Here is a 27,050-nt window from a genome sequence, read left to right as displayed (position 1 = left end):
CCGCTCTCCCAGGCCTTAATGCAGACAACTGGGTAGGAAACTGGAGTGGTAAGGAAAGCCATGGTTATTAAAACAAGTGGGGTGGTGGCAGTGGTGGTGCACACTTAAAGCCTGGCTCTCGGGAGGTAGAGGCAGGAGTTCCAGGCCAGCCTGGTCTACAGAGTTGAGTTCCAGGCTAGCTAGGGCTACACCGAGAAACCCTGTCTCTAAAAAACAAGAGGCCTGTCCAGTTGCTGCTGGAGTTGGGCAGGCGCCAGCTTCATGTGCACCTTCGTGGTAATGAGCACACTTACCTCTAGGGACAGCAACTCAAGTGTGCACCAGCCCCCAGCTTCTCTAGAACCTTCCCTCTCGTTTATGAGATGTAGGTCCCCATTTTTAGTCATTCAGGATGTATACAGCATAAGGAATGAGTCTCTGTGGTGTGCAGTTGTGCACACGTGTGAGTATCTAGACATGCAAAGATACTGCTTCCCAGCAAGAGCCTGGGGCTGTGAGAACAGGGACCAGGGGCTGGAGAAATGGCTCAGGGTTTAAGATCACTTGTTGCTCTTCCCAAGGATCTAGGCTCTGTTCACAGTACCTATGGGGTAGCTTACCAACATCTCATAACTCCAATTCCATGGGGACCTGACACCCTCTCCTGACCTGTGGGCACTAGGCTTGCAAAACATTTAAAATATAATAATTAAATATTTTTAAAAATTATTTCTATTTCATGGACATTAGTGTGTGTCTGGGCGAGATGTCAGATCTCCTGGAATGGAGTTACAGCTGTGAGCTGCCATGTGGGTGCCATGTGGGTGCTGGGAACTGGACCAGCGTCCTCTCTGCCAGAGCAGTTTATATGAGTCTCTCTCCCTTCCAGGTCATTAAATTTTTAAAGAACTAAAGCAGGTAGGTTGTCGGTAGGGATGAAGTCAGAGCTGGACTGGCATTTGCAGAACATGCTTGCTTGGCTCAGTCGTTCTCTGCCTCAGCTCATCCTGTATCCGTGCTTATCCTTGGTGTGCTGTGTTTGTGTCTACAGATGGGAGCTTGTCTGATTGTCTACTCATCGGCCTGGACCCCAGAGCCAACCCAGCTGAGTGAGCGCAGAGGGTCCCAGGTGAGGGGCACTGCTCAGGCCTGGGCAGCGACTGCCCTGGAGAAGCTGATGCTGGTGGAGACAGACCGTTCCTGCTGAGTTGGGCCTCTGCAGTCCCTGCTCAGGTAACTGAGAAATTCAGGTCTGGGCCAGTATGACAGGGATCTCCTCTTAGCTTAGGCAAAAAAGAAGGAAGGAAGAAACATTAATCTAGCTAGCCTATTCAAACTCCCCATTATCCAGAGAGGGAGATAGAGGCTCGTGTAGTATACAGTGAGTCCCTTAGCATCCTGCTTCCTAGCCTAAGGACTCTTCCCTATGCCTCGATGACCTAGAGAACTGGGCGGAGAGATGGGCTGTGACAGTGACCAGGATTCAGGGCAGAGGTGGAAGCCAGCATGTGTGATATGTGCAGCTGACCTCCCCAGGACACCTATCTGGAGTTAGAGAGCTGGAAGGCCAAGGCGAGGTACTAGGAGGCATGGTGTCCCAGGTGTGATGCATGCCCAGCAGCTGGCAAGAGGGCGGAGCATGGTAGGACCCATCTTTCTCGTGGCCCAGGTTTAGCCCACCCAGGCTCCCAGCCACGGAGGCCAGGTGGGGCTGCCCTGCCCTATATAGGCAACTCCCTGAACTGACACATGAAGCCTCAGGCTCCAGGAAGCTCCTTAGAGTTTAGCCTGCTGGGAACCCCACCCAGCTTCCAAAGGAGCATTCCTGAGGTCTGCATGGGGGTTGGGCCTCCAGGGATGGGAAGGGTGGGGAGGCAGGGCTGTGGGAGGATGTGAGGCTGTAAATGTACTGGTGCTGGGTTTGTGTGCAAGCAGGTGTGTAGCGCTCTCTGTCCTTAGTGCACAGGGCTGTGTATGCAAGAGTTACATAAGTGGCCTAGGCGGGGGAATAGTTAAGAGCTTCACCTGTGTGCTGTAGTGGGCCTGCAGGATATGGGTCCTGTGCAGGTGTGGGTATCCTGGGCTGTCTATCACAGTGTGCTGCTAGTGGACCAAGACTCAAATCCCCTTGGGTGGGTCTGGTGTGTGCTCAGGGTCCTGGGCACAAGGTGAGGTGGCATGTGCACATGGCTCCCTTTGTGCTTTGGAGGTGGGCTGGGCAGGACTTGGGCTGAGCCAGGCTCAGCAATGCCCAGCCTTGTGGCCAAACTGCTGAAGTCACTTCCTTTTCAACAGTGACTTTCCAGGGGGAGGAGTTCTTCCGACCTGGTCGGCAGCGAGGGGCGGGGCAGAACTGGCTCTCTCTCTCTGGGGAGGGACGTGGGCGGGGGCGGGAGAGAGGTGGGAGGAGGTGCTAGTGGTACTGGAAGAGGGAGTCCTCTGGGAGACAGAAGGAAAGACAAGGACAGGAGTCTGGAAGGGCCAAGGGCAGGAGGGGATGGGGGTGGAGTGGGGCGGAAAGCACAGTCCCTGGGTGACCTCGGAGGGAGGAAGGGAGGGCTGCCAATGGGGTGACCCTCGGGTTCAGTGCGAGCTGGCAGTGGCGCCTACACACCTGGCACCCGGGGCAAGGGGCTGGCAGGGGGCGGTTCAGGAACAGACCTGCTTGCCAGGTGCCCCACTCTGGACAGGAAGAGGGTGGGCGGGGGCTGTACAAAGAAGCTCTGTGTGACTGGGGATAGGGTAGGGTGGGGTATGCAGTGCTGTACAGTTCTGGGGTGGGGGGAGATGATGGCCGGGGGGCGGGGCAGTACCAGTTCCCCTTGGGGCATCAGTGGCTCCAAGGGGACACCTAGTGGTCAGGGGAGGTAGTGCATCTTGATGACAAGCTAGGGGGAAAGAGGTTAGAAGTGATAGTTGAGACAGTTAGAGGAGCCGGGCTAGGCTGACTCTCTGGATGGTGAAACAGTTTGCTTTAGAGGATCCTGGCAGAACCAAACTTACACAACAGCAAAACTGATTGGCATGGCTGTGTGTCCTTACGGGCATGACTAAGCCTCTCTGTGCTCACGTTTAAATGCAAAGTAAGTGACTGGTTCCTTGTTATGATCTGGGGCAAGTCTCTACTTGCTAGAAGATCTGCATACTAGGTGGGCACTAGGGGCTAAAAAGAAGGGAAGACCAAGAGGATGATATATGAAGTTCCTGAGAGAAAGGGGGCTGGCAGTCCTGAGAGGTAAAGCCTCAGTGGAGAACAGAGGTCCTGAGGGAGGTTTCAGAACAGCCATGTTTCCCACTGCTAAGAGACTAAGGACATCCGTGGGCCTTCAAACCCGCTGAGGGAAATGGGAGGGGGAGTGCGTGTAGGCTGGAGAGAGGGTCATGAGGCCGGAAGTGAGAGCTGGGGCTGGCAGCTTGGCTCCCCAGGGGAGGTTAGGGGTGGGTGAGAGGGGAGGAGGGCTGGGGAAGGGGTGGGGTGGTCAGAGCCACAGTGGGGGAGGGTGGGGCTGGGGATCAAGGATGTGGGCTGGCGCTTCCCGGCACTGTGCTCTGCAGGTTGGGGCCCCCCTCCTAGCCAGCTGGTGTCCCTGTGGGCAAGCTCAGACACTGACCCAGAAGCAGACAAGCAGACAGAGGACCCTTTGACTTTTCATTCACAGACTTGGGCTAGATGGTACCTTTGAGAAGAGGCCAAGAGAATGGCTGCCTGTTGGGGTGTGGTGGGGAAGGGAGCCAACTGCTTCCCTCAGATCCTGAAGGCTGCAAAAGAGCAGTGGACAGTGAGGAGGATGTGGCCAAAGGTCTTCATGGGTGGGTGGAGCAGAAGCAACCACTGGAGAGGAGGTTTGTCTCTTCTGCCAAGATTACGCCCTTGGGCCCCAAGTGGGAGGTCTCTAAAGCAGGAAGGCCTGGCCAGCCCCACCCACAGCAAGAAAGGAGTGGGGCTCCTGGTAGGTATCTCCAATAGCTAGGTCAAGCCACTCACTCACTAGACTCTGAGCTCTGAGGCAGGATCTTACTATGTAGTCTTGGTCGTCCTAGAACCGTAGACCAGGCTCAGCTGCAACTCAGAGAGCCGCCTGCCTCTGCCTCCCAAATGTATACCTTTGCCTGGCTGCTTCCACACTATGAAGGTGTTCTCTCTTCAAGAACAACAGTGCTAGCTAGGCTCATTTGGTGTGGTGGTACATGCGTGTGTCGTTAGCACAGGCAGGGGCAGGAGGGGGGGATAGCTGCAAGTTTGAGGTCAGTGTGGTCTACATAGTAATTTCCAGGCCAACCACAACTACAAGTAAAATCTTGACTCCCAGGAAGAAGGTAGGGGGGCTGGAGATGTAACCATGTTGGTAGAGTATTTGCCTGTTGTGCACAAAACTCTGGGTTCAGTTTCTAGCACCACAAAAACTGGGTGTGGTAGTGTGGTAGGTACATGGTGTAGGTAGGCAGAGTGAGGAGAATTAGAAGTTGAAGGTTATCCTTCGTTGCCCAGCTGCTGTTAGGCCAGCATGGTGCACACAGAGAGTTCCAGGTTACACTGAGAGATCTCATGGGTGTGTATGTGCATATGTGTGTTTGGGGGAGGGGGGAGCAGTGCTGAGCTAAAGGAGGTGCATGTCCACGGCTAGGCATGAGAGAGAGAGAGAGAGAGAGAGAGAGAGAGAGAGAGAGAGAGAGAGAGAGCGTGCCAGCCTTGAGTTAGCAGGTACAGGGGAGGGGAAAGGATACAACCTGGGACAGTGGACAGAAATAAAGACCAACCTGGATGGATGGACAGCAGAAGGTCCCTTCGTGTGCCATTTGTGGCCTCAAGTGAAGTCTCCTAGTCGCTCCATTTCAATTCCCTCTCCTGTAAAATGGAACGAGAGCACAGGGTACTCATGGCGGGGGGTGGGGAGCATGGGGGTGCAGATTAAAAGGACAGCTTCCCAGATGTCCCTCAGATGTGTGAGTCAGGCCCTCCTGGACTAGGGCCTGGGTATCTGGAGTGTTAAACAGCTCCTCCGCTCCCCCGAGCTCAGGGTTTGGAAGCCAATGGCTTAGATAATTTCAGTGTTCCTCCCAGCCTTAAATTAGACCACAGCTCTAGAAGGAGCCTTTCCAGAAGTGGCTAAAGAATTGTTGCAGGAGCTGAGAGGAGAAAGGGGGTTTGGCCTTAAAAGAAGTAAGATCTCTGCCTCTGAACAGCTGTGTGGCTTCAGGCAAGGTTCAAAGGGCTCTGGGCCCGTTCGCTCTGCAGCTCCAGGATAATAAACCATGGCCGCCTCCTGGGTTGCTGTGAGGACTCAGTGGGTCACACGTGTGGGCTGCAAAGTTCTGCACACTCTTCCTATGGGCTACATTCCTTTCCAGATGTTGAGAGGTGCCGCCAGCAGAACAGACAGCCTTGCCCTCCCTGGTGGTGCTTAGAACCATCAGTGACTTGCTGATTGCTGCCTACCACAGGGGCCCACAAGAATGTACTTTCCCAGTGTCTTCTCCCTCATTCAGCTTTCCATTCTCCCCATGGGCTAGCACTGGGCAATATGGCAACCTGTCCATAGAGTTTCTAAGTCAGGACCAAACAATAGGCAGTAATCAGTGGCTGCTTCCTAAGACCTTCATTCCAAAGTTGGGGCTCATGTGGCTCGCTGAGGCCCTGGTTCCTGCTCAGCTCTGAGTCTTCAGGCTCCTTTGGGAATCAGATATGCCTAGATCTAAGTCCCAGCTCCCCCTCACCAGCTCAGAGTCACTCTGTAAATATTTACGTAGCATCCATAGCCCAGGCTCTGGGGTCAGAGGATACAGCAGTAAACAAGACAGATGCGATCCCTGCCCCTGAAGAGCCCACAGTCTCAAGGGAGACACACACACACTAAATGGCCGGTCACACAAGTAATTGATTACAGTTGTGATAAATCCTAGGAAGGTGAAGTGGACAGGGCTCCAAGAGGAGAGACGGGAACTTCAGAGACTGAGGAAGGTGAGGGGTGCAAGAGAATGTCCCTTTCCACATTCTTGACACTGTTTCTCCCTCAGCATCATTCTTGGACCTAGAAAAGAATAAGAAAAAACTGCATGAGAGCCGGACATAGTGGCACATGCCTGGAGCAGCCCCTGTCCACTACCTTGTCCTGAAAACGGGGCTCAGAAAGCTCGGTGCACGCAGGTGCTGATCATCAAACCTGGCAGCAACCTGCGTTTAGTCCACAAGCGCGTGTGTGTGCACGCTCACACAGCTGTAAGATAGGAGCTCAGGAGATGGTTAGCAGTCGAGAGCACTGACTGCTGTTGCAGAGGATCCAGGTTCAGTTCCCAGCACCCGAGTGATGGCTTAACAACCATCTGTAACTCCAAATCAGGAGATCAGTGTCCTCTTTTGTCCTCTGTGGGTACCAGGGCATGTACATGGTGTATACAGTTGCGTGTGAGGCAAAGCACTCAGACACATGAAATGAAAATAAGCTTAAAAAAATACAAAAGACGGGGGTTGGGGATTTAGCTCAGTGGTAGAGCGCTTGCAAGCGCAAGGCCTGTTCGGTCCCCAGCTCCGAAAAAAAGGAAAAAAAAAAAAAATACAAAAGACGGGTGGTGGTGGCACATGCCTTTAGTCCCAGCACTCAGGAGGCAGAGGCAGGTGGCTCTCTGTGAGTTCAAGGCCAGCCCGGTCTACAGAGCATATTTCAGGATAGCCAGAACTATACAGAGAAACCCTCAAAAAACAAAAAAGTTGTTTTTTGTTTTTTTTTTAAATGTCACAAACAAAAACTCCAAGGCGCAAACAACAACAAAACCCGTCTTTTTGGACACTTGTGTGGAACAGAGCTGTTGTGGATTCACAGAGCTTTCTTTTTTCACTTGGCAGGGGATAGGACAGATGGGCTTCGTGGTACTTGGAGCCCTTACTGGATGGTTTCTTCAAAAGTGGGCAGGATAGCGATTGACCTGTGTATGGCAGGGAGGTTAGATGAGATAAGTCTATTAAAGTGCTTGGTGGTGGTGGTGGTGGCAGTAAAAGGTGCCAGGGTCTTTATAGCCACCTTCCTGGTGACTTCCAGTTCCTTGTCCCCAGGCACTTTCCTCACTTGTCTTTGCAGCTCTTAATCCATCCACTGATTCTTAAGTCACGTAGGGCTTTACCTGTTCAAATGTCTGACTGCCCAGGCCTTGTACAAAGTAGAAATCCCATAAATAATGAGCATATGAATGAATGAATGAAGTTGGTTCATGTCTGAGCCTCCATTTCTTCATCTGCAAAATGGGGTTATTAATAGCCCCTACCTCACAGGATCGGTATGAAGAATCAAATGAAGCAATGCCTGGACAGCTTCCAGCCCAGTGCCTGGCGTGCAGTAGGTGCTCACTAAACCTGAGCTACGGTGGTCCTTTCCAGGCGCTGTCCACACCCCAAGGCCTGGGCTCAGGCCGAAGTTGCTCCACAACACCCTCAGCTGACAGCCAGCGACTGGCAGAGTCCCCAAGCACGGGGGCCCTCTGTTTACCAGGTCAGATGGGGAGCCTTGAGGGAGCTGGGGTGGCATCTAGAAAGGGGCAGGGCGAGTATGGATAGCAGGGGTTAAGTGTGGACCCTGAATAATCTTAGGGGAAGTCAACTCTGATCGTGTCTTGTTGCCCACAGAAATATCCAGTGTGACAGCCCAGGCGGCAGAGCCGAGGGTGAGTGCAGCCTGAGGACCAAGGGTGAGGAGGAGAGTCGCCGTGGTGAATGGGTCTTTCCAGCCTTCTTTAGTTTTCTGTCTAGTGTTATGTAGTGTGGCCACCTTGCTCTGCTACTAGTCCTCCCTCTCCAAGATATGGGGATCTTGTCATCCATCTCTAATAGTTATAGGAGTGGGTCACATACCTGGGTACTGGGGCCCAGGAAGAGTTGAGTATATACACAGGACAGAAGACCTGCAAGCAATTTGGGCCATGGCTAGAACATAGAGGGGAAATAGGATCATAAGGTTCAGGGGCACATTATTAGGATATAGATGCTCAGTGAAGAACCTCTTGCCTTTCCTTCCCTGGCAGGTTCTGGTCCCGGCTTCTCTCACCCTCATGTCAGCCCCGGCCCCGCCCGGCGGCCCGAGGAGGACAAGGTCAGGATGCGTGTGAAGCCCCAGGGCCTGGTTGTGACTTCCAGTGCCGTGTGCAGCTCTCCTGACTACCTCCGAGAGCCCAAGTACTACCCCGGCGGCCCCCCAACCCCCCGGCCCTTGCTTCCCGCCCGCCCCCCTGCCAGCCCACCTGACAAGGCCTTTTCCACCCATACCTTCTCCGAGAACCCACGCCCACCCCCACGTCGGGACCCCAGCTCCCGGCGTCCACCAGTCCTTGCCAAGGGAGACGACCTGCTACCCCCTCGGGCAGCCCGGCCTGTCTCCCAGGCCCACTGTCCCACACCGGCCCCAGACAACAACTCCCTCCGTCACTGGGACAACGGGCGTGTGAACCTGCGTCCGGTGGTGCAGCTGATTGACATCATGAAGGACCTGACACGGCTGTCCCAGGACCTGCAGCACAGTGGTGTGCATCTAGACTGCGGCGGGCTGCGACTGAGCCGCCCACCCGCGCCACCGCCCGGCGACCTGCAGTACAGCTTCTTCTCTTCACCCAGCCTGGCCAACAGCATCCGCAGCCCTGAGGAGCGTGCGACCCCTCACGCCAAGTCAGAGCGGCCCAACCACCCCCTCTATGAACCTGAGCCTGAGCCCAGGGATAGTCCCCAGCCTGGCCAAGGCCATGGTCCTGGAGCCACAGCCACGGCCACTGGTCTGCCCCCAGAGCCTGAGCCGGATGGACCTGACTACCCTGAGCTGGCAGACGCTGACATCCTCAGTGAACTTGCCTCCCTTACTTGCCCTGAGGCCCAGCTCCTGGAGGCTCAAGCCCTTGAGCCTCCTTCACCACAGCCTGAGCCGCAGCTCCTGGACCCCCAGCCCCGCTTCCTAGACCCACAGGCACTAGAGCCTCTAGGAGAAGGTTTGGAACTACCACCCCTGCAGCCTCTTGCGGATCCTCTGGGACTGCCGAGCCTGACTCTGCAGGCCCTAGACACCCTACCTGACTCATTGGAATCCCAGCTCCTTGACCCTCAGGCCCTCGACCCCCTGCCCAAGTTGTTGGATGTCCCTGGTCGACGTCTAGAGCCCCAGCAATCCTTGGGACACTGCCAACTGGCTGAGCCCTTACGCCTGGACTTGTGCTCACCTCATGGTCCCCCTGGGCCTGAGGGCCACCCCAAGTACGCCTTGAGGCGCACTGATAGGCCAAAGATCCTGTGTCGCAGGCGGAAAGCTGGAAGGGGACGGAAGGTGGATTCAGGACCTGAAGGTCGTCTGCTGCCTCTTCCCATGCCTACAGGGCTGGCAGCTGCCCTGGCTGAACCCCCACCGCTGCCCCCACCACCACCACCTCCTGCTCTGTCAGGCCCAGTTCCTGAACTGGAGCCAGAGTCCTCTCAAACTCCAATGGTCCCCACCCGCAAAGGCAAGTGCAGGGGAGTGCGGCGGATGGTGGTGAAGATGGCCAAGATCCCTGTGTCACTAGGGCGGAGGAACAAGACCACGTACAAAGTTTCATCCTTGAGCAGCAGTCTGAGTGTGGAGGGCAAGGAGCTGGGCCTGAGGGTGTCGTCGGAGCCCACCCCATTGCTGAAGATGAAGAACAATGGCCGGAATGTGGTGGTGGTCTTCCCGCCAGGTGAGATGCCTATTATTCTCAAGCGAAAGCGTGGCCGCCCTCCTAAGAACCTGCTGCTGGGTCCTGGCAAACCCAAAGAGCCAACAGTGGTAGCTGCCGAGGCTGCCGCTGTGACAGCGGCCACCATGGCCATGCCGGAGGTGAAGAAACGGCGGCGGAGGAAACAAAAGCTGGCATCCCCGCAGCCGTCCTATGCAGCAGACGCCAACGACAGTAAGGCCGAGTATTCCGATGTCCTTGCCAAGCTGGCCTTTTTGAACCGCCAGAGCCAGTGTGCTGGGAGATGCTCGCCACCCCGATGCTGGACACCCAGTGAGCCTGAGTCAGTGCACCAGGCCCCAGACACTCAGAGCATCTCTCAATTCCTGCACCGTGTGCAGGGCTTCCGGAGGCGCGGAGGCAAGACAGGAGGCTTTGGAGGTAGGGGCGGAGGCCATGCAGCCAAGGCAGCCCGCTGTTCCTTTAGTGACTTTTTTGAGGGCATTGGCAAGAAAAAGAAGGTGGTAGCAGTGGCAGCTACTGGGGTTGTGGGTCCTGGTCTCACTGAACTGGGGCATCCACGCAAAAGGGGCCGAGGCGAGGTAGATGCTGTAACTGGGAAACCCAAGCGCAAGAGGCGGTCCCGGAAGAATGGGACTCTGTTCCCGGAGCAGGTGCCCAGTGGCCCAGGCTTTGGGGAGGCCGGTGCTGAGTGGGCTGGGGACAAGGGTGGTGGCTGGGCCCCTCACCATGGGCACCCAGGAGGGCAAGCTGGCCGAAACTGTGGTTTCCAGGGGACGGAGGCCAGGGCTTTTGCCTCCGCTGGGCTGGAGAGTGGGGCTTCAGGCCGTGGCAGCTACTATGCTGGTGCACCCTCAGGCCAGACGGAGCTCAGCCAGGAGCGCCAAAACCTCTTCACTGGCTATTTTCGGTCCCTGCTTGATTCAGATGACTCCTCTGACCTCTTGGACTTTGCCCTATCGGCCTCTCGCCCAGAGTCCCGGAAGGCATCGGGCAACTATGCAGGGCCTCCCTCCAGTGCGCTGCCTGCTCAGCGGGGGCTTGCCACCTTCCCAAGCCGGGGAGCCAAGGGTAGCCCAGTGGCAGTGGGCAACAGTGGAGCTGGGACAGACCCCTCCTTCCAGCCTGTCCTGCCTTCCCGTCAGACCTTTCCACCAGGCCGGGCAACAAGCTACGGGATAACCCCAGCCACTTCAGACTGCCGGGCAGCTGAGACCTTCCCAAAGCTGGCTCCCCCTCCTTCAGCTGTGGCCCGCTCGCCTACAACCCACCCTCCTGCCAACACCTACCCACCTCAGTATGGTGGCTATGGGGCAGGACAAAGTGTGTTTGCCCCAGCAAAGCCCTTTTCAGGCCAGGACTGTGCTAATAGTAAGGACTGCAGCTTTGCCTATGGCAGCGGCAATAGCCTTCCTGCCTCACCCAGCAGCGCCCACAGTGCTGGCTATGCCCCGCCGCCTACTGGGGGTCCCTGTCTACCGCCCAGCAAGGCCTCCTTCTTCAACAGCTCTGAGGGGGGCCCCTTCTCTGGGTCAGCTCCCACACCCTTGCGCTGTGACAGTCGAGCCAGTACTGTCTCACCCGGTGGCTACATGGTACCCAAGGGCACCACGGCTTCTGCTGCCTCTGCGGCCTCCTCCTCTTCCTCTTCCTTTCAGCCCTCACCTGAGAACTGTCGGCAGTTTGTGGGGGCTTCTCAGTGGCCTTTCCGGCAGGGGTATGGAGGCCTGGACTGGGCCTCGGAGGCCTTTAGTCAGCTCTACAATCCCAACTTTGACTGCCACGTCAGTGAACCCAATGTGATCTTGGACATCTCGAACTACACGCCACAGAAGGTGAAGCAGCAGACTGCTGTGTCCGAGACCTTCTCTGAGTCATCCTCTGACAGCACCCAGTTCAATCAGCCAGTTGGTGGTGGTTTTAGGCGTGCCAACAGTGAGGCCTCAAGCAGTGAGGGCCAGTCAAGCCTGTCCAGCCTGGAGAAGCTCATGATGGACTGGAATGAAGCATCATCTGCTCCCGGCTACAACTGGAACCAGAGCGTCCTCTTTCAGAGTAGCTCAAAGCCTGGCCGTGGCCGGCGGAAGAAGGTGGACCTGTTTGAGGCCTCACATTTGGGCTTTTCAACATCCACCTCAGCCACTGCCTCTGGGTATCCGTCCAAACGGAGCACCGGACCCCGGCAGCCTCGGGGTGGCCGGGGTAGTGGGGCCTGCTCAGCCAAGAAGGAGAGAGGTGGTACAGCGGCCAAAGCCAAGTTCATCCCCAAGCCACAACCAGTGAATCCACTGTTCCAGGACAGCCCAGACCTAGGCCTGGACTACTATAGTGGGGACAGCAGCATGTCACCACTGCCCTCCCAGTCGAGAGCCTTTGGTGTGGGAGAACGAGATCCCTGTGACTTCATGGGACCTTACTCCATGAATCCATCCACACCTTCTGATGGCACTTTTGGCCAAGGCTTCCACTGTGACTCTCCCAGCCTGGGTGCTCCTGACCTTGACAGCAAGCATTTCCCACCACTGGCCCACCCACCCACAGTGTTTGATGCTGGCCTGCAGAAGGCCTACTCACCCACCTGTTCACCGACACTAGGCTTCAAGGAAGAGTTGCGGCCACCACCTTCAAAGCTGACTGCCTGTGAGCCCCTCAAGCATGGTCTTCAGGGGGCTAGCCTGAGCCATGCAGCCCAGGCCCACCTGAGCTGCGGGACCTACCGCAGGCCAGCCTCACTATGAGTCCCCTAGTTGCAAGGGTACAGCCTATTGGTACCCACCAGGTTCAGCTGCCCGCAGCCCACCTTATGAAGGCAAGGTGGGTTCAGGGCTGCTGGCTGACTTCCTGGGCAGGACGGAGGCTGTCTGCCTCAGTGCCCCTCACCTGGCTAGCCCACCAGCCACGCCCAAGGCCGACAAGGAGCCATTGGAGATGACCCGGCCCCCAGGTCCACCCCGTGGCCCTGCTGCAGCCACTGCTGGCTATGGCTGCCCACTCCTTAGTGACTTAACTCTGTCCCCTGTGCCGAGGGACTCGCTGCTGCCCCTGCAGGACACTGCCTACAGGTATCCAGGCTTTATGCCGCAGACACACCCTGGCCTGGGTGGGGGCCCTAAGAGTGGCTTCCTGGGGCCCATGGCGGAACCTCACCCTGAGGACACATTTACCGTCACCTCCCTGTAGTACCAACTGAAGTGCCGACTGGACCACGAGGTTTTGTTCCTGGGTAAGTCTGGGGATGTGGGTGTGGCGGGCAGAAGCCTGGAGGTTAGGGAGGGTGAGAATGCTTATCGATGGACGAGGAGGAGAGCTACAAAGATTCGAGGGAGGGTATAAGATTTTTACCATCAAGAAGAAAGGGCTCAAGATTAGAAACTGAATGGTAGAGCCAGAGATTGGACCAGACCGAGCATTCATTCCCATTCTTTCTAGGCCTAGGCAAGAAACACCACAGAACCACTTATCTCTTAGGAGGGAGGACGTTTGTCTTGTGCTTGGACGAAGAAAGGAGTGGGCCAGTCGTTCGCCCAGGGTTCTACAGGCTCCTGTGTTGTGGCTACCTTGCCTTGGTCACGGGCTTTGCAAGAACTTTACAGAATGAACCATAGGATTCTTTCTTGACCTCCTATTCTCAAAAGCTTTTTGTGGGGGGCGGGTGTCTCACTACATAGCCCTAGCAGGCTTCATACTCACCTGTCTATGTCCCCTGAGTGATGGAATTAAAGGTGTATACCACCCACCAACCCCCAGCCCCTCAATGCTTTAGAAAAACGTCTTCAGCCTGCTAGTCAGACCCCTGTGGGGCAAAATCCAGATTCTATAAGCATTGCCATCTACGCCTTGGGAAACTACAACCCATGGGGCCTATCCAGATAGAAAACCAGTCCCTTTCCTCAAGCCAGGGCTTCTCCAGAGTCCAGTTGCCTGTTCAGAAACACTTGCTTTTGGGTACTATGCCTTCATGTTTGAAGTCTGATTTTTAGGAAAATAAAGGGCAGAAAAGGCGCCGGGCCATTGCTGGCGCACACCTTCAATCCCAGCACTCAGGTGGCAGAGGCAGGTGAATCTCTGGAGTCCAGCCTGGTCTACAGAGAGAGTTCAGGACAGCCAGGGCTACACAAAAACCCTGTGTTGAAAAGTCAAAAAATGTTCCCAAATAACTGTGAAGGGAATAGTAGGGTTGAAAGAACTATCTTCTTGAAGAACATCCTGTTTCAGAGTCCAGCCACAGCTAGTCCCACTTTGGGGCAAGAGGCCTCTCACAGAATGGGCCCCATGAGCCCATTGGCAGAGGAGTCACTGAGAGCTTTACTAAAACCTTTACTCATTACTCTTGCTGCCCCAAAGCCTCCTGGGTGTCTTGCTGCTTGGTGGACTAGCTTGTCATTCCTGCTCTCGAAAGGCCATTTGAGGTCAGAGTGACTCAGGGTCCTGGATGAAGTAAAAGTCAGTGGAAACTTATGACCCCCGCTTTACCAGACCCCAGATGCCCTGGTGCCTGAGGGTGCAAAGAGCCATAGCTGAGAGCCCAGAGGCTCTGGGGATACTAGTCCTCTGTGTGGCCACTAGCTTGCTACATGTTTTTTAAGCTCTCGCCCTTCCCTGGCCTCTGTTTCCCCGTCTGTTTGAGAAAATTGGCTTTAATAATATCTGAGTCTCTCACAGGTCTGCATGGCAAAGACAATGGCTCAAGCATTTTTTTTTTTTTTTTTTTTTTTAGCAGTGTTTTTTCCTTCCTTCCTAATGAAGCTAAGCCAAGATTAAAATGGCCTTGCATTCCCCATGCATCTCCTGCAAGCAGCAGGGCTGCAGATCTGAGGCAGGCAAAGGGAGAAGCTGCTTAGGGTTTAAAATGTCAAACCCTTGATCCTTCTCACCGGAGGGGAGATGTCTCATAGATAATCCAGAAATGAAATAATCCCAAAACCGTTCCTCCCAGACTCTGGGATGGAAAATGAATGGGTGTGGGGGCTGGGTGTTTGGGCAGGTCACAGCTCAGCACAGTGCATAATAGAACCACCCAGCTAGGCCTGAATGCAGGAGGAGTTGGGACGCCTTCCAGCCCCACATTCTAGCCTGTTCCCCACCCAGCACTGGGAGATAGCAGGGCTGTCCTCACAGGGACGTGTGCAGTCCCAGAGCCGTCTGTGCAGCCCTCCCCCTGCATATATGAGCCATTGGAAGCACCGAAGATGAGATGCTTGATCCTCAGAGGGAAAGGCAGGAAACACGGGATGACACAGAGCACTCATTGGGTAGAGGTGTGGAAGAGAATAGTGCAGGGCCCACTAGGACGTTGTGGTAGTTTGCAACAGGGTGCCCAGACCTTCCAGCTGCCATCACGGTACAGTAGCTACATGGTAGGTAAGATGGACCATTGTGGGCAGAGGGAACGGCAAGCGGTGTGTAGAGTTGCGAGGTGGGAAGGGGGTTGGCTCTGAAGAACTGATGGACGGAAAGGCAGGAAAGCTAAGCAGGGCCAGATTGGCAGAGGCCTGGCCCATAAGACACTGTGAGATGGACAGGGAGCCATTGCAGAGTCACAGTGGGACAGGGCAAGCATCAGAAGAGGAGATCAGACAGCCAGCTATGATGGTGGCTCACACTAAAATGGTCTGAGACAGTTTCCCTTCCTTAGTTAGGATACCACATGAGCGCCTCCTTGTAGGGCACCCCTTTGGGTGCCAAGGACTAGTTAAGACCCTGAGAGAGAGGTCGGAAGATGCGGAGGGGAACGTGGCAAGGAGGGAGAGTAGAAGGAGCCACAGAGGGCTTAGGCAGAGAGGGCAGGGACACGCTCACTCACCCACACGTAGTGAGCAGCTCTAACAGGCATGGGGAAGCAGCACTCCAGCTCTTTCGAGCTCATTCTGTGGCAGGTTCTGAGGAGACAAAATAGACAAGACTCTTGTCGGGAGTTCAGCACCGACCTGGGAACTTTAAAACAAGACACAGGGAACCTGTAAACAGCTGGTAGGAGATGGCGGGTGCCCAGAGGTGGGAAGAAGCAAGGATTGCACCCCAGGTACCAGGCATTATGCTGAGAAGTCCTTCTGTACACGTGTGTGTTGTCCCTGTGTGTGACACTGCCCCGGGGTCCTCACAACATCCTGGGCAGAGAATATGTTCTAAGCTTTCATTGGAGAGCTAAGGAAACAGGGAGGCAGGGCTGCTCTTCACCCACATCCCCAGCTCCCTGTCTGCAAAATGATAGCTCACGTAAGGCAAACCCTAGGAGTTGTTTTTGTGAGACATCTGGCTGTGTTTTAGCCCTGGCTAACCTGGAACTTGCTTCCTCCTGCCTCAGCCTGCTGAGTGCTGGTCTTCCAGGCATGCACCAGAAAGTTAAATGACTTATGTGGGTTTGAGGTAAGAAGCTGAGCTTGAAGAGGGGAGATTGTGAAGCCAGGGAAAGGCACTGCGCAGGGGAACTAAGAGCAAAGGCAAGTTCTGTCCCCGGAGAGTTGGGAGGTGAAAGATCAGACAGTTGGGAATGTGTGTCCTGCCTCTGCTGAGAACTGTACCTGATAGGACAGTTAGAGATAGGTGAAAGGAAGGGGGTCTTGGGCCCATACAGGCATCTTCTTGGATCCCCTAAATGAAAAGCAGACCCACACAGACTTAGCTCCATACTGGGACCCTTGAACCAAAGACCAGCCACAGCAGGCCCCAGGAGTAGAGATGAGAAGGTGGAAAGGGACCAGATACATTCAGGAATCTCTAATCCGCCTCTCTTCCCTATTAGGTCTTGGCTGTAGACGTGAGGCCAAGAGAAATGTCACAGGTCCTCCCAGGTTACACCAGCTGGGGCTGGACCGGAACAGTAGGCAGTTTCCAAGGCCACCATCCAGCAGGGTCAGCAGGCATGCCCAGGCCTGGCTGCTCTGGGCTTTGTCTCTCTGAGTTTTGAATCCTTAAGAGGTCACTTGATCTTGCCTCTGGCTCTGAGCAAGAGGTCTCATGTCAGGCCTCAGCCGGCCTTGCCCTGCTTCCTCCAGGCACCAGGTTTTTCTCCCTTTTCTGAGGTCACCCTCTAGTTCTACTGCTTGCCTTCCCTGTAGCCATATTTAGGCTAGGCCTTCTTGTTTAAAGCCCCCGCTTCTTGGAAATACCATCTCTCTATGAACATACCTTCTGCTGCTCTCCTCTCTCTGCACCCCACATTCCTGGTAAAAGCAGACCTCTAAAACTGGCAGGCAGTGGCTAGGAGTGCATGTCTGTGGTTACATACAGGCCCCTATGTGCAACTTGGTTCCACCCCTTACCAACTAGGTGATCTGGTGACTCACATAACCTGGTGATTCACCGCATCTCTATCTCTTGTAAGAATTAAGGGGATTGACATGTAAAGCCCTTACCCCATCCTGGCTCACGGGAAAGCATCTAGTTGGTGGATGGTAGATGGGTGGATGAATACCTTCCCACGGTCTGAGTTCTGGGTCCCTAATTCAAGCAGTGTGAGTCACACATCTCCAACCCTTGTCCCTGACCTTTGCTTGACCAAAGCTAGCCCTCCTGTGTCTGTTGCCTGCTCCCTGCTACAAGAGCCTTGTGTTCTGGTGTGGCCCTCAAGCATTTGGAAAGCTTGAGATTCTTCTTGGGGCTGGAGATAAAGCAGATTGTTAAAGTGTTTGCCTACTGTTCACACAAAAGGCCCTGGATTCCATTCCCACACCTGGGGAAATGGTGGACAAGGGTGATCACAGTGGGTTTTTTTTTTTTTTTTTTTTTTTTTTTTGGTTCTTTTTTTTGGAGCTGGGGACCGAACCCAGGGCCTTGTGTTTCCCTAGGCAAGCGCTCTACCACTGAGCTAAATCCCCCAACCCCGATCACAGTGTTTTTATATTAGCCACTGGACCAAGTCCTCCTGGGAAGAGGTAGGGATGTGGAGATGAGGTCAGCCCTACTCCTAGGCACCTTCAGAAGTTACCTGGGTCAGCTAGGTCCCTGTCCACACAGTTCAGGGTCTTCTTCCCCACACCCAAAGCATCTGAAAACCTTCTTTATAACTTTATAGTGCATTATGGGTCTCCCTGGATAGCTCGGTCACTGTCACCTTTGGTGCTGCAATGCCTGCGCTGGAGAAGTAGATGAAGTCTTTGTCCAGCCCACATGAACTGGCAGCCCACCGTGCCCTGGCCAGTATCCCATGCCCAAACACCACTGCTCACCAGCCTCATGTGTTTGTTCCAAACCCTGCCCGAGTACCCTCTCCAGGGAGGTACTGGATCCTCCTCACCAGCCCTTGCGAGCTACCTGAGGAGGGAGGGCAGGCGGCAGGGACTTCCTTGAGGCTGGAAATGGAGCCTAACAAATGAGAGATTGGAGATTCAGCAGCTAGAGCCCCACTCCGTCTCCGGCCCACCCCACCCCAGTCCATTCTGCCCTCGGTGGCCACCAAAGTGCTTGCTGCTCAGCGTTTTTAGATGCTCGGTGTTTGGAGCCCCTAAAATATTTATTGGATGAATTGATTAGCGCACATCTGTGCTTGCAGCTCCATGCGCCACACCTTCTGATTGCACCCTTCCTCTCCAGCCTTCCTGTCTACAGAACACAGACCTGAATGCCTGCCATGTCTCAGCCCCGGTGCGCGCACGCCCACGCGCACGCGCACACACGGCCGAGTCAGGAGGGGAGCACAAGAGAGGTCTTTACAGAATGTGCCGTAGCTTTGTTGCCCTCTCTTACCCACCGTGTTCTCCCGCCTGTCTCTGCCCTTTCTAAGATGTCCCCAGCACACCATCAGTTTCTTTAGCCTGCTCACATCTGTCTCATCATTTAGGGGATATGTCAAGTGTGTGTGCGCACACATGTACACACGTGTGTCTATGTGAAGAACAAGAAATAGACTGGGAGATCAGAGAGGGAAGGGCGGTTTCCTGAACGTGGTGCTCAGTGCCTGCCTTTAATCCCAGAATGCTAGAGGCAGAAGTATGTGCGCTCTGAGTTCCAGGCCAGCCGAGGCTACATAGAGAGAGACCCTGTCTCCAAAAAAAGAAAGAGGGGTGAGGGCTCAGTGCCTAAATCTTTAGGAAGTAATCCTAAAAGCAGGACAGTGTGTGTGTGGGGGGGGGGGTGTCAGCGAGCCTGTTGTCAGGACCAGGTGGCTTTCAGAGGGGGAGGGAGGCACACAGAGAGACATCTATATGGGTCAAGGTGTACAGATGTAAGTGTGGGGATGAGGACTTCTACCTCAGGACCAGATGTGTGCACACAAAGCAGTTGCTGGGGTGGCTGGGTGCCTGCAGGTAAGAAGCCTGTCTAGTCCCACCCGAAAGTTCTGTGGGTCTCTGTGTCCTACGGCAAAGGAAGGTTCTCAGAGCCAGAGTTCAAGGCACAGATTTTAAAAAGTGAAGGAAGACACACACCTCCTGTACCTCTGACCCCTTTGGTCTCAGTTAGAAGCCTCCTATGACCCTTCACTGAACCCCTTGTGGTATTGCTGCCTGTCAGGTGTAGTTTGAGCCCCACAGAAATGTCTACCTCAGGCCTGCGATGACATGAAAATGCCAGTGAAGTAGCTTAGTCTTCAGGCGACTGATTTGTCCTTTGACCCTTGTGTCTGCAGCACCTAAAGGTCTGTCTCATCACTTGTTTAAGCCCTTTGCTTTTCCGAAAGAGAAACGAAGCTCAGAGGGGGAAGGGCCTCCCTCTGTCTTCTGTGTCTGACATTGAAATCCACTTCTGGAGGCATAGACCAGGGAGTGGAGGTCAAGCCTTAGCACATGCCCTAGCAGGAAGTGGGTGTGGTACAGGGTTGCTTACTAGGAGGCAGGAGTGGAGAGAATGCTCTCCGGGAAGCTTGATTTCTTTATAATCCCTAGCACTTTGAGTCTCTACCCCCAGGCAAAGACCACTGAGGTCGCTAAAACTGCTAGAGCTGTTAGAGCTCGAGTGAGGGTACGGTGGGTGTGGTTCTAAGCTTCCTTGTGGGCGCACTGGAAGGTTAAGTCTTGCTGATGTGGCTTGTGTCCTGGAGCCGGGTGCATCCTGGAACTGAGGGTTCAGAGAGAGGTACCACACGCAGGTCCGAGAGAGCAGTGCAGAATGGGGAATGGCAAGTGCTCCGGTAGCTGTGGTAACAAGGCATTCTAAGGAGGCATCCTAGAGGCATGTGAGAGCCGAGCTGGACGCTGACATGCTGACCAGCCTTAGATCAGTCATGGTACCGCCATTGGTCCGCACGCATGTGCCGTCCCAGCATGCTGAGCGCTGTCCTCAGCAGTAAGTTGAGAGCTACAGTCTTCCTTCCCAGACTGGCTTCAGTGTGCCGCCTCTTCCTGAGCCCCACGGGTCTTGCCTTGGCACCACCATCTACCTGCAGATTACCCGGGTCAGGGCCTGCCTGCTTTGCTGTCCCTCCATCCCAGCAGGCTTTTTAGGGTGGAGCCAGAGCTATTACGGCCTCTGCCTGTTCCTAACTCCTCAGCTGGGCTGCCTGGCACCTTAGTATTTGGTTCCATTTTCAGGTCTTTCGTCTAGCTAGGTCTGTGTTCCGCCCAGCATAACACTCTCCCTGCATGAAGAACACCCCCGCCCTAGCCTTTGATTCTTCCCCACCCACCACCCTCCCCCAGATTCTGCTTGTGCCTCTGGCTGGCCAAGTCCTAGAAGCTGGGAAGGCCGTGGGAGGGAAGGGTAAGGTGCTCTGGGCAGCTTAGCTGAGGGTGAGAAAGCCTTCTGCTGCCTGGCCGCAGGCACCATGGGAAGGTTCTGGCAGGAACCGCCTGCTGGGCTGAGATCACCATGGAGACCTGGCTTGCAGAGGGTCACTGGCAATGGCTGAGGGCTGGTGGGGGTGGGAGCCAAGGGGATTTATGCAGAATTTTTACTCTGGGCCCTTGGGGGAGCAGGCAAAGCCAGGGGTTCATCACTCTCGGTGTGCCAAGTAGTTTGCAGCAGCCCACCCTCTGTCCCCATTAGTTACCCAGAAGATTCTTCATCTTGGCAACTGTCCTTCAACTGCAGGGAAGTCAGCCTCTGGATTGAGGCCCCCAGTGCTTGCTGAACCTGGCACCCCACATGTCATGGTCCTTTCCCTTCATCTCTGCAATCGGTTGGTCGGGCTTGTCACCCGAACTGCAGAGAGCTGACATTCATCCCTGCAGCACCCCTGCTTCCAAGAGCTGCTTTTCTGCTTACTGCCCCAATTGTGATACATCTGTCACCTTACAGACACTAGCTTGTCCTCCCCCACTACCCCTCACTGAGGTACAGATCTACTGCCCTAACCCTCAGCCTCACCCTCCCTTTTGCTTCTCTCTGCCTGGCCTCATCACCGAAATGGGGTGCTTCTCCTTCCCTGCAGGAGCCCACCTGGTGCCCCGGCTCTCAGGGGTGTCCTGGCTAGTCCAACCAGAGGACAAAAGTCACCCCTGGGGCTGATTGCCCAGCAGACAGCAGCTGAGGCTGAGCGGAATGCCAATGTGGCCTGTCGGAGAGGCAAGCCAAGAAAGTACAGGGAGAGGCTGCTGCCTGGCTCCTGCGGCTGCGAGGGAGGACAGGTGGCTCACAAAGGAGACTTAGGCAGTAGCACCCCAGCGCTGCTCCTGATTCTGGGGGAAATGGTCTCACATTTGGGGGTGGGAAGCCAGAGTCCCATACCTCTGAAAGGCAGGCAGTCTAATGGCCCAGGGCTCTGGGAATGACCAAGCTGGCTGTCCGGCTATCTCATCCCTTACAGCAACAGCTGTAGATCTGGAGGAGGGGGGTTGGGCCAGGCTGGTGGTCTGTGTAGGGAAGATAAGTTGCACACACGTGATCAGAACTATCTATGGAAAAGAGGTACCTTAGTGGCTGTGGGGACTGGGGAGTTTGCAAGCTTCAGGAAGGCAGTGTCTCCACCAACACAGATGGCATTGTGTTGGATGAGTTCTTTCTTCCTTCATTCATCTCATCTCTCCTGGGGACACAGTGATGAGGGCCTAGGAAGAGAGGTGGTTTTCAAATAAATAGAAGCGAGCGTCCACACCTGTGGTGCTCTGCCTAGCAAGCCCCACACAAACGCATTATTATAATACTCACAAACAGATTCAGAAAGCCCATCTGGCACCAGGAAAATAATAAAAGTGATAGTTAATACGTTAATTTCAATGTATTACACATCTGTGTTGAATCCCTCTCTGTCCTAAACCACTGAGTCCAGCAACAAAACCTAGGCAGGGGTGGCCCTATTACCCTATTTTATCGTCCTCTGACACTTGGTTTGGTTTTGGTACTAGGTTGGCACTCAGGCTACAGCACACCTGGTTATTCCATGCTGTCAGTCAAATCCAGGGCTCATACGTGTTAGTCAAGCACTCTCCTAAATGAAATCTGTCCCCAGCCCGTTTGGTGCTTTGAGGCAGTCTGGCTGCAGCCCAGGCTGACCTCAAACTCGTAGGATCTTCCTGTCTTAGTGTTTGGGATTATAGGTGTGGGCCTCCGTGTCTGCCTTTCTAGTATCCGCTCTTCGCTATGAGTAAAGTAAGCTAGGCACAGTGTCAGGTACCTTTAAATCATAGTAAGCAAAGGCAAGTGGGATCTCAACAAGTTAAAGACCAGCCAGAGTTCTGTGGTGAGGCCCTGTCTAATGGGCAACAACAAAATTCTTTCAGTGGGTAAGCAGCTCCTGCCTAACGTCACAGAACTTTTAAGTAGTGACACTGGCATGTGAACTTAGCTACCCCTGACTCCAGAGTCTGGACTCTAGTCACTCCTATGGGACCCTGACACCCTCATGTAGCCTGTCATTTATTGTGTATATGGTTTTGTTGTTGTTTTTTGAGACAGGGTTTCTCTATGTAGCTCTGGGACTCTGTAGATCAGGCTGACCTGCTTCTCTAGTCCCTCTTGCATCTCTTGGGCATTTACAGATGGAGAGACTGTACCTGTAATTGCAATTCTCAGAAAGCTAAGTCAGGATAATCAGTAGCTCAGAGCTACTCTTGGTACACAGCAAGTTTGAGGCTAACCTGGACTACATGAGACTAAACAAAAGCACCACCAAATTAGGAAACTGAGCTTGGAGAGCACAAGACAGGCCCAGAGTCACATGGGGCCTGTCTTGAGAAGGAACAATGGTGGTTAGCATCTCCCGAGGTTTAGTAGGAATTGAGCCAAGCCTTTTCAGCCCCCTGGTCTTGGAATTGAGTGTCTGTCTGTCTGCTGCTGACTTCCGCCTCTTCTCCTCTGCTTCTTTGCAGCTTTCAGAAGACCAATGCCAAGACCCCTCCCAGCGTCCACATCATCCTCTGGCAGGAGCGCCTGCCCCTCTGCCTCCCACCTGCCCCTTGCACCCCCTGCAGCCCCATATCCCACCCCACGACCCCTCCTTGCCCATCTCCTCCACGCAGAAGCCGAAGGTGAGCCCTTTCTGCACAAAACCAGCAATTGTAAATACTTTTTAAAATGTACAAAACTTAAAAACAAAACACAGTTTTAGAAAAAGACAAAAAAAAGAGAGAGAGAGCGAGAGAGAGAGAGAGAGAGAGCGCGTGTGCAAGAGGTTGTGAGTGGGGCTTCGAGGTGTCCAGAGCCCCTGCAAGTGTGCACTGAGAAATTTATCTACAGGTCGTTTGACAAAAATGAACAATATCCTATTTATTGTATATACTGTTTTATTATAAATTGTGGATTGTATATTGCATTCTGTAAACCTGCTGTGGTCCCGTGGTGTGCAAATTCATGGTGGGGGAGGAGAACCTCTTTGGGAGCTTTTTTTTTTTTTTTTTTTTTTTTTTTTTTTTCCTTTTTTCACTCTTGGGTTTCTCTTCTGTTGTTGTTGTTGTTTTTTTGTTGGCAGGACACACCCAAAGATCCAAGTTTGTATTAAAAAGAAATGAAAAAGCAAAAAAAAAAAAAAAAAAAAAAAAACAACTTGTGTCTTGTAAAACAGGGTACATGAGGGTGGGTGGGACTGTACTGGTGATGTCAGCCTCTGGTCCTTCTGGGAGTTGATACACCTCAGATGTTCCTGGTTTCCCTATCTCTGAGTCCTCTCCTCCCCATGCCAGACTCCACCCCCCTCTAAGCACTTCCATCCCCCCTAGAGCTTTACAGGGGCATTTATTTTATGTGTACGAGTGTTTTGCCCACATGTATGTTTGTGCACAGCATGTGTGAGCTTGGTGCCCTTGAAGGTCAGAAAAGGGCATGGAATCCCCAGTTACAGACAGTTATAAGCTGTCATTCAGATGCTGGGACTCAAATCCATGTCCTCTGCAAGAACAGTGAGTGTTCTCAACATCAGAACCATTGCGTTGACACTTCCCCGTTCCTGTCCTACATCCCGTGGCTCCCAGAGATGCTTTCTTTTGCCTGAAGAGTCCCATGGTAAGTTTGGTCACCATCTTCTTCCTTTTGATGCCCTCATTCCACCTCAGGTCCCAGAGCACCACCCCTACGTCTGTTTGTCCTGTCTCCCTGACCATTAAGGCTCCAGGCTTCTATCATGGTCCTAAGAGGCCGATCTTCATTTTACTGAGGTAGAGTGTCTCTGTGTGGCCCCAGCTATCCTAGAACTTGTATGTAGTATGTAAAACAGGCTGACCAGACTCAGACCTGCCTGCCTCACCTTCCGAGAGCTGGGATTACACATGCGCCACTACACCCAGCAATGTCAGTCTTTGACACAATCCAAAAATCTCTGGGACCGGAGTGAGTTGACTTCCTGGTAAGACTTGAGTAGTCCCTGCTTCTTCTGTCCCCGCCAGGTCCCCCTGTCCCCAGCCCTGGTCTGCTCATTCACTGGGACATACCCATCTGCTTTTGTATAACTTAAGTGTCCCTAAGTGTATAACTGCGAATGCTACCCATTTCCTCCCAGCTTAGATGAACAGGAGAGCTAAGCCTAAACCTCCTGGTCAGGAGAGGCAGTTACTTCTCACTCCCTGAGCATGGCAGACCTAGCTCTCAATTTCCTTCACTCTACAGAGTTTCCTGTAGGTTTTCACAAGCATGTTTTCCCACGACCCACTTCATGATGAAGCTCTGCTGAGCGTGACTTCCCTGCTCCTCTTCCTCAGTGACACTCAGAATGATACCAGACCATGTCCCATGTGGCTTAGCCTCCCTGCCCCTAGCAACAAGGCCCGTGCTAGGGGGAACCCGCTGAGAGGCAAACATGCCCCCACCTTCTGGCTACCCCTGCCTGGAAGAGGCAGATTCCCAGGTCACAATCCTTGAAAACTGCATCTTGTGCTGGATGGGAAAGCCATCTGCTACACAGCCCCTCCACACAGCCTCACCATGTAGACCTTGGCCTACCTACTCATCCTGCCTGCTGTGGGGAGAGGACACCACTCTCAAGCTGACAAGACTCCTGTGGAGCTGGAAGTGGGGGCAGGAAGCAGCAAGACCCGCTGAGAGGTCAGGTCAGGGAAGGGGCTTTCCAGAGGAGAAAGCTTTTTAAAAAGCCACGCCTAGGGTGGTAACAAAACTGTGAGTGATTTCTGAAGCAGGAAAGACGTGTGCAAAGGCCAGAGGTGGGAGAGGAGACAGGAGAAAGCCCAGGTAGGTCTAACTTCAGTAGATACACACATGGGTTTGGGAGAGCAGAGTGGATCAAGGTTAACTGTGGGGTGGAGAGGAAAACAGAGTAGAAAAGGGTTGAGCATCAGAAAATGTGGGGGAGCTGTGGGGTGGGGGCGCTGGGTGTAGTAGTTCAGTGATGATGCTTGCCTAGCAGGCATAGGCCCCAGGTTCAGTTGCCCACACCAAAACAAAAAACAAACACCCCAGGACAGCCGGGAAGACCAACCCAAAAGCCTGTTTGCAGCCTGAAGAGAGGAGCTGCACATGTTTACTGGCTGGGGAGTCTTGGCCAGGTGGAGCTGGCAGATGAGGGGGGCTGGGCTGGGCTGAGCTGGCATCTCAGGTAGTCAGGGTTCAGTTCGAGGGTAAGGCCTGGTAGGGGTCTCTTAAGGGCTCAGAGGAGACGTGCTGGGGGTGCCGGAAGGGGGAATTAAGTGGTAGAAAGGGTTGCTGCTCTGCACAAGATGGATCTTAAGGAGAGGAAGGACAGTGAAGGACTGTATACAGTAAAGGAACTAGGGTGGAGAAACCCAGGAAGGAAGTAGGAGCTTAGAGAAGTGATAACAGCACTCTGGCTTGGAGGCCAGGGGGCTCGGGAGGGGCTTGGTGAGAATCTAATGCCCTGAGAGATGAGAGGGGAAGGTGCTGGGCTGAGGATGTTACTCAGAGGCAGAGCTTCTGCCTGGCTCTTGCAAGCTCTGATCCTCAGTGGAACAAAAGGACATAGGGTGGGGTGGAGGGGTAGGCTTACTGCTTAGTAATGAGTGAGGACTCCAAGGTATGTCAGGGACCAGAGGTTATAGCTGTGGGGATGGAGTTTGTCAGGCCCTAAAACCCCTGAGGAAAGAGCTGGAAGAAAATCTCCCCAGGTAAGTGAGCCAGTGATAGAAGTCATTAGGTTTGTTCTATTTTCAGAGGTTGGGGCATCACCAAAACCATGGTACAACACCTAGGTTTCAGAATGCATCAAAACTACTTGGTTCCTAGCGTGGCCTGGTGACTCAGACCTTTTCCGCTACTTGGGAGGCTGAGGCAGGAGGATCTCAGGTTTATGGCCTAAGTAATAAATTCAGAGCCAGATAGGCAGTTTAGCAATGCTGTCTTTAAAACAGCCTAGTGGTGGTGGTACACACCCTTAAGTCCAGCCCTGAGGAGTCAGAGACCAGCAGATCAGTTCAAGGACAGCCAGGGCTACACAGAGACCTAACCCTTGTCTTGAAAAAACAAAATGGAGGAAGCAATGTTGGCTAGATGATTTACCAGGTAAAGGGGTGGTTGATGGCAAGCGGGACAACCTCAGTTCTATCCCTGAAACCCACGTGGGAAAAAGAGAATTTATTCCCGTAAGTTGTCCTCTGGCTGCCACAAACATACCATGGTATTAATTAATTAGGGACTGTGGTGGCTGGAGAGATGGCAAATGGTTGAGGTTGAGAACACCGATTGCTCTTCCAGAGGACCCTGGTTCAATTTTCAACACCCATATGGTAGGTCACAGCTGTTTATAACTCTAAGATCTGACACCCTCACACAGACCTACCTCCAGACAAAACACCAGTGCACAACACACACATACATACATACATACATACATACATACATACATACATACATTTATTTTTTTAAATGGCGACTGGGAAAATAACTCAGTCTAAAATCCCCACCCAGAACACATGTGGACAGGAAAAAATAAATTGGTAGTATATGCCCATAATCCTAGCATTGGGAAGATGGGGAAGACAGGTCCATTCTTGGGGCTGACCGGACAGCCAGTCAAGCCTACGTAGTGATTTCTAGGCCAGTAAGAGATGCTAGCTCAAAAACAAGATGGATGACCCCTAGAAGCACAAGCACAAATGTGTGCCCATGTGAACACACAA

At 53.7% G+C, this 27,050-nt stretch overlaps 1 protein-coding gene across 1 annotated transcript in view; it reads left to right on the top strand.

Annotated features, from left to right (window-relative positions):
* The window catches only part of Ahdc1 (AT-hook DNA binding motif containing 1), a 64,928-nt gene extending 41,635 nt beyond the window's left edge, over nucleotides 1–23,293 (top strand). Inside the window, 6 exon segments of the mRNA XM_032896644.1 lie at nucleotides 1,031–1,212; nucleotides 7,349–7,460; nucleotides 7,595–7,632; nucleotides 7,990–12,373; nucleotides 12,375–12,883; nucleotides 22,842–23,293. Coding sequence (XP_032752535.1) covers nucleotides 8,064–12,373; nucleotides 12,375–12,840 — 4,776 coding nt within the window. The 5' untranslated portion in view covers nucleotides 1,031–1,212; nucleotides 7,349–7,460; nucleotides 7,595–7,632; nucleotides 7,990–8,063 and the 3' untranslated portion in view covers nucleotides 12,841–12,883; nucleotides 22,842–23,293.
* The last annotated feature ends 3,757 nt before the right edge of the window (nucleotides 23,294–27,050 follow it).

This window comes from Rattus rattus, chromosome 1 (genome assembly GCF_011064425.1).
Source record: "Rattus rattus isolate New Zealand chromosome 1, Rrattus_CSIRO_v1, whole genome shotgun sequence".
Taxonomy (NCBI): domain Eukaryota; kingdom Metazoa; phylum Chordata; class Mammalia; order Rodentia; family Muridae; genus Rattus; species Rattus rattus.
This window is presented reverse-complemented; position numbering and strand designations above follow the sequence as displayed.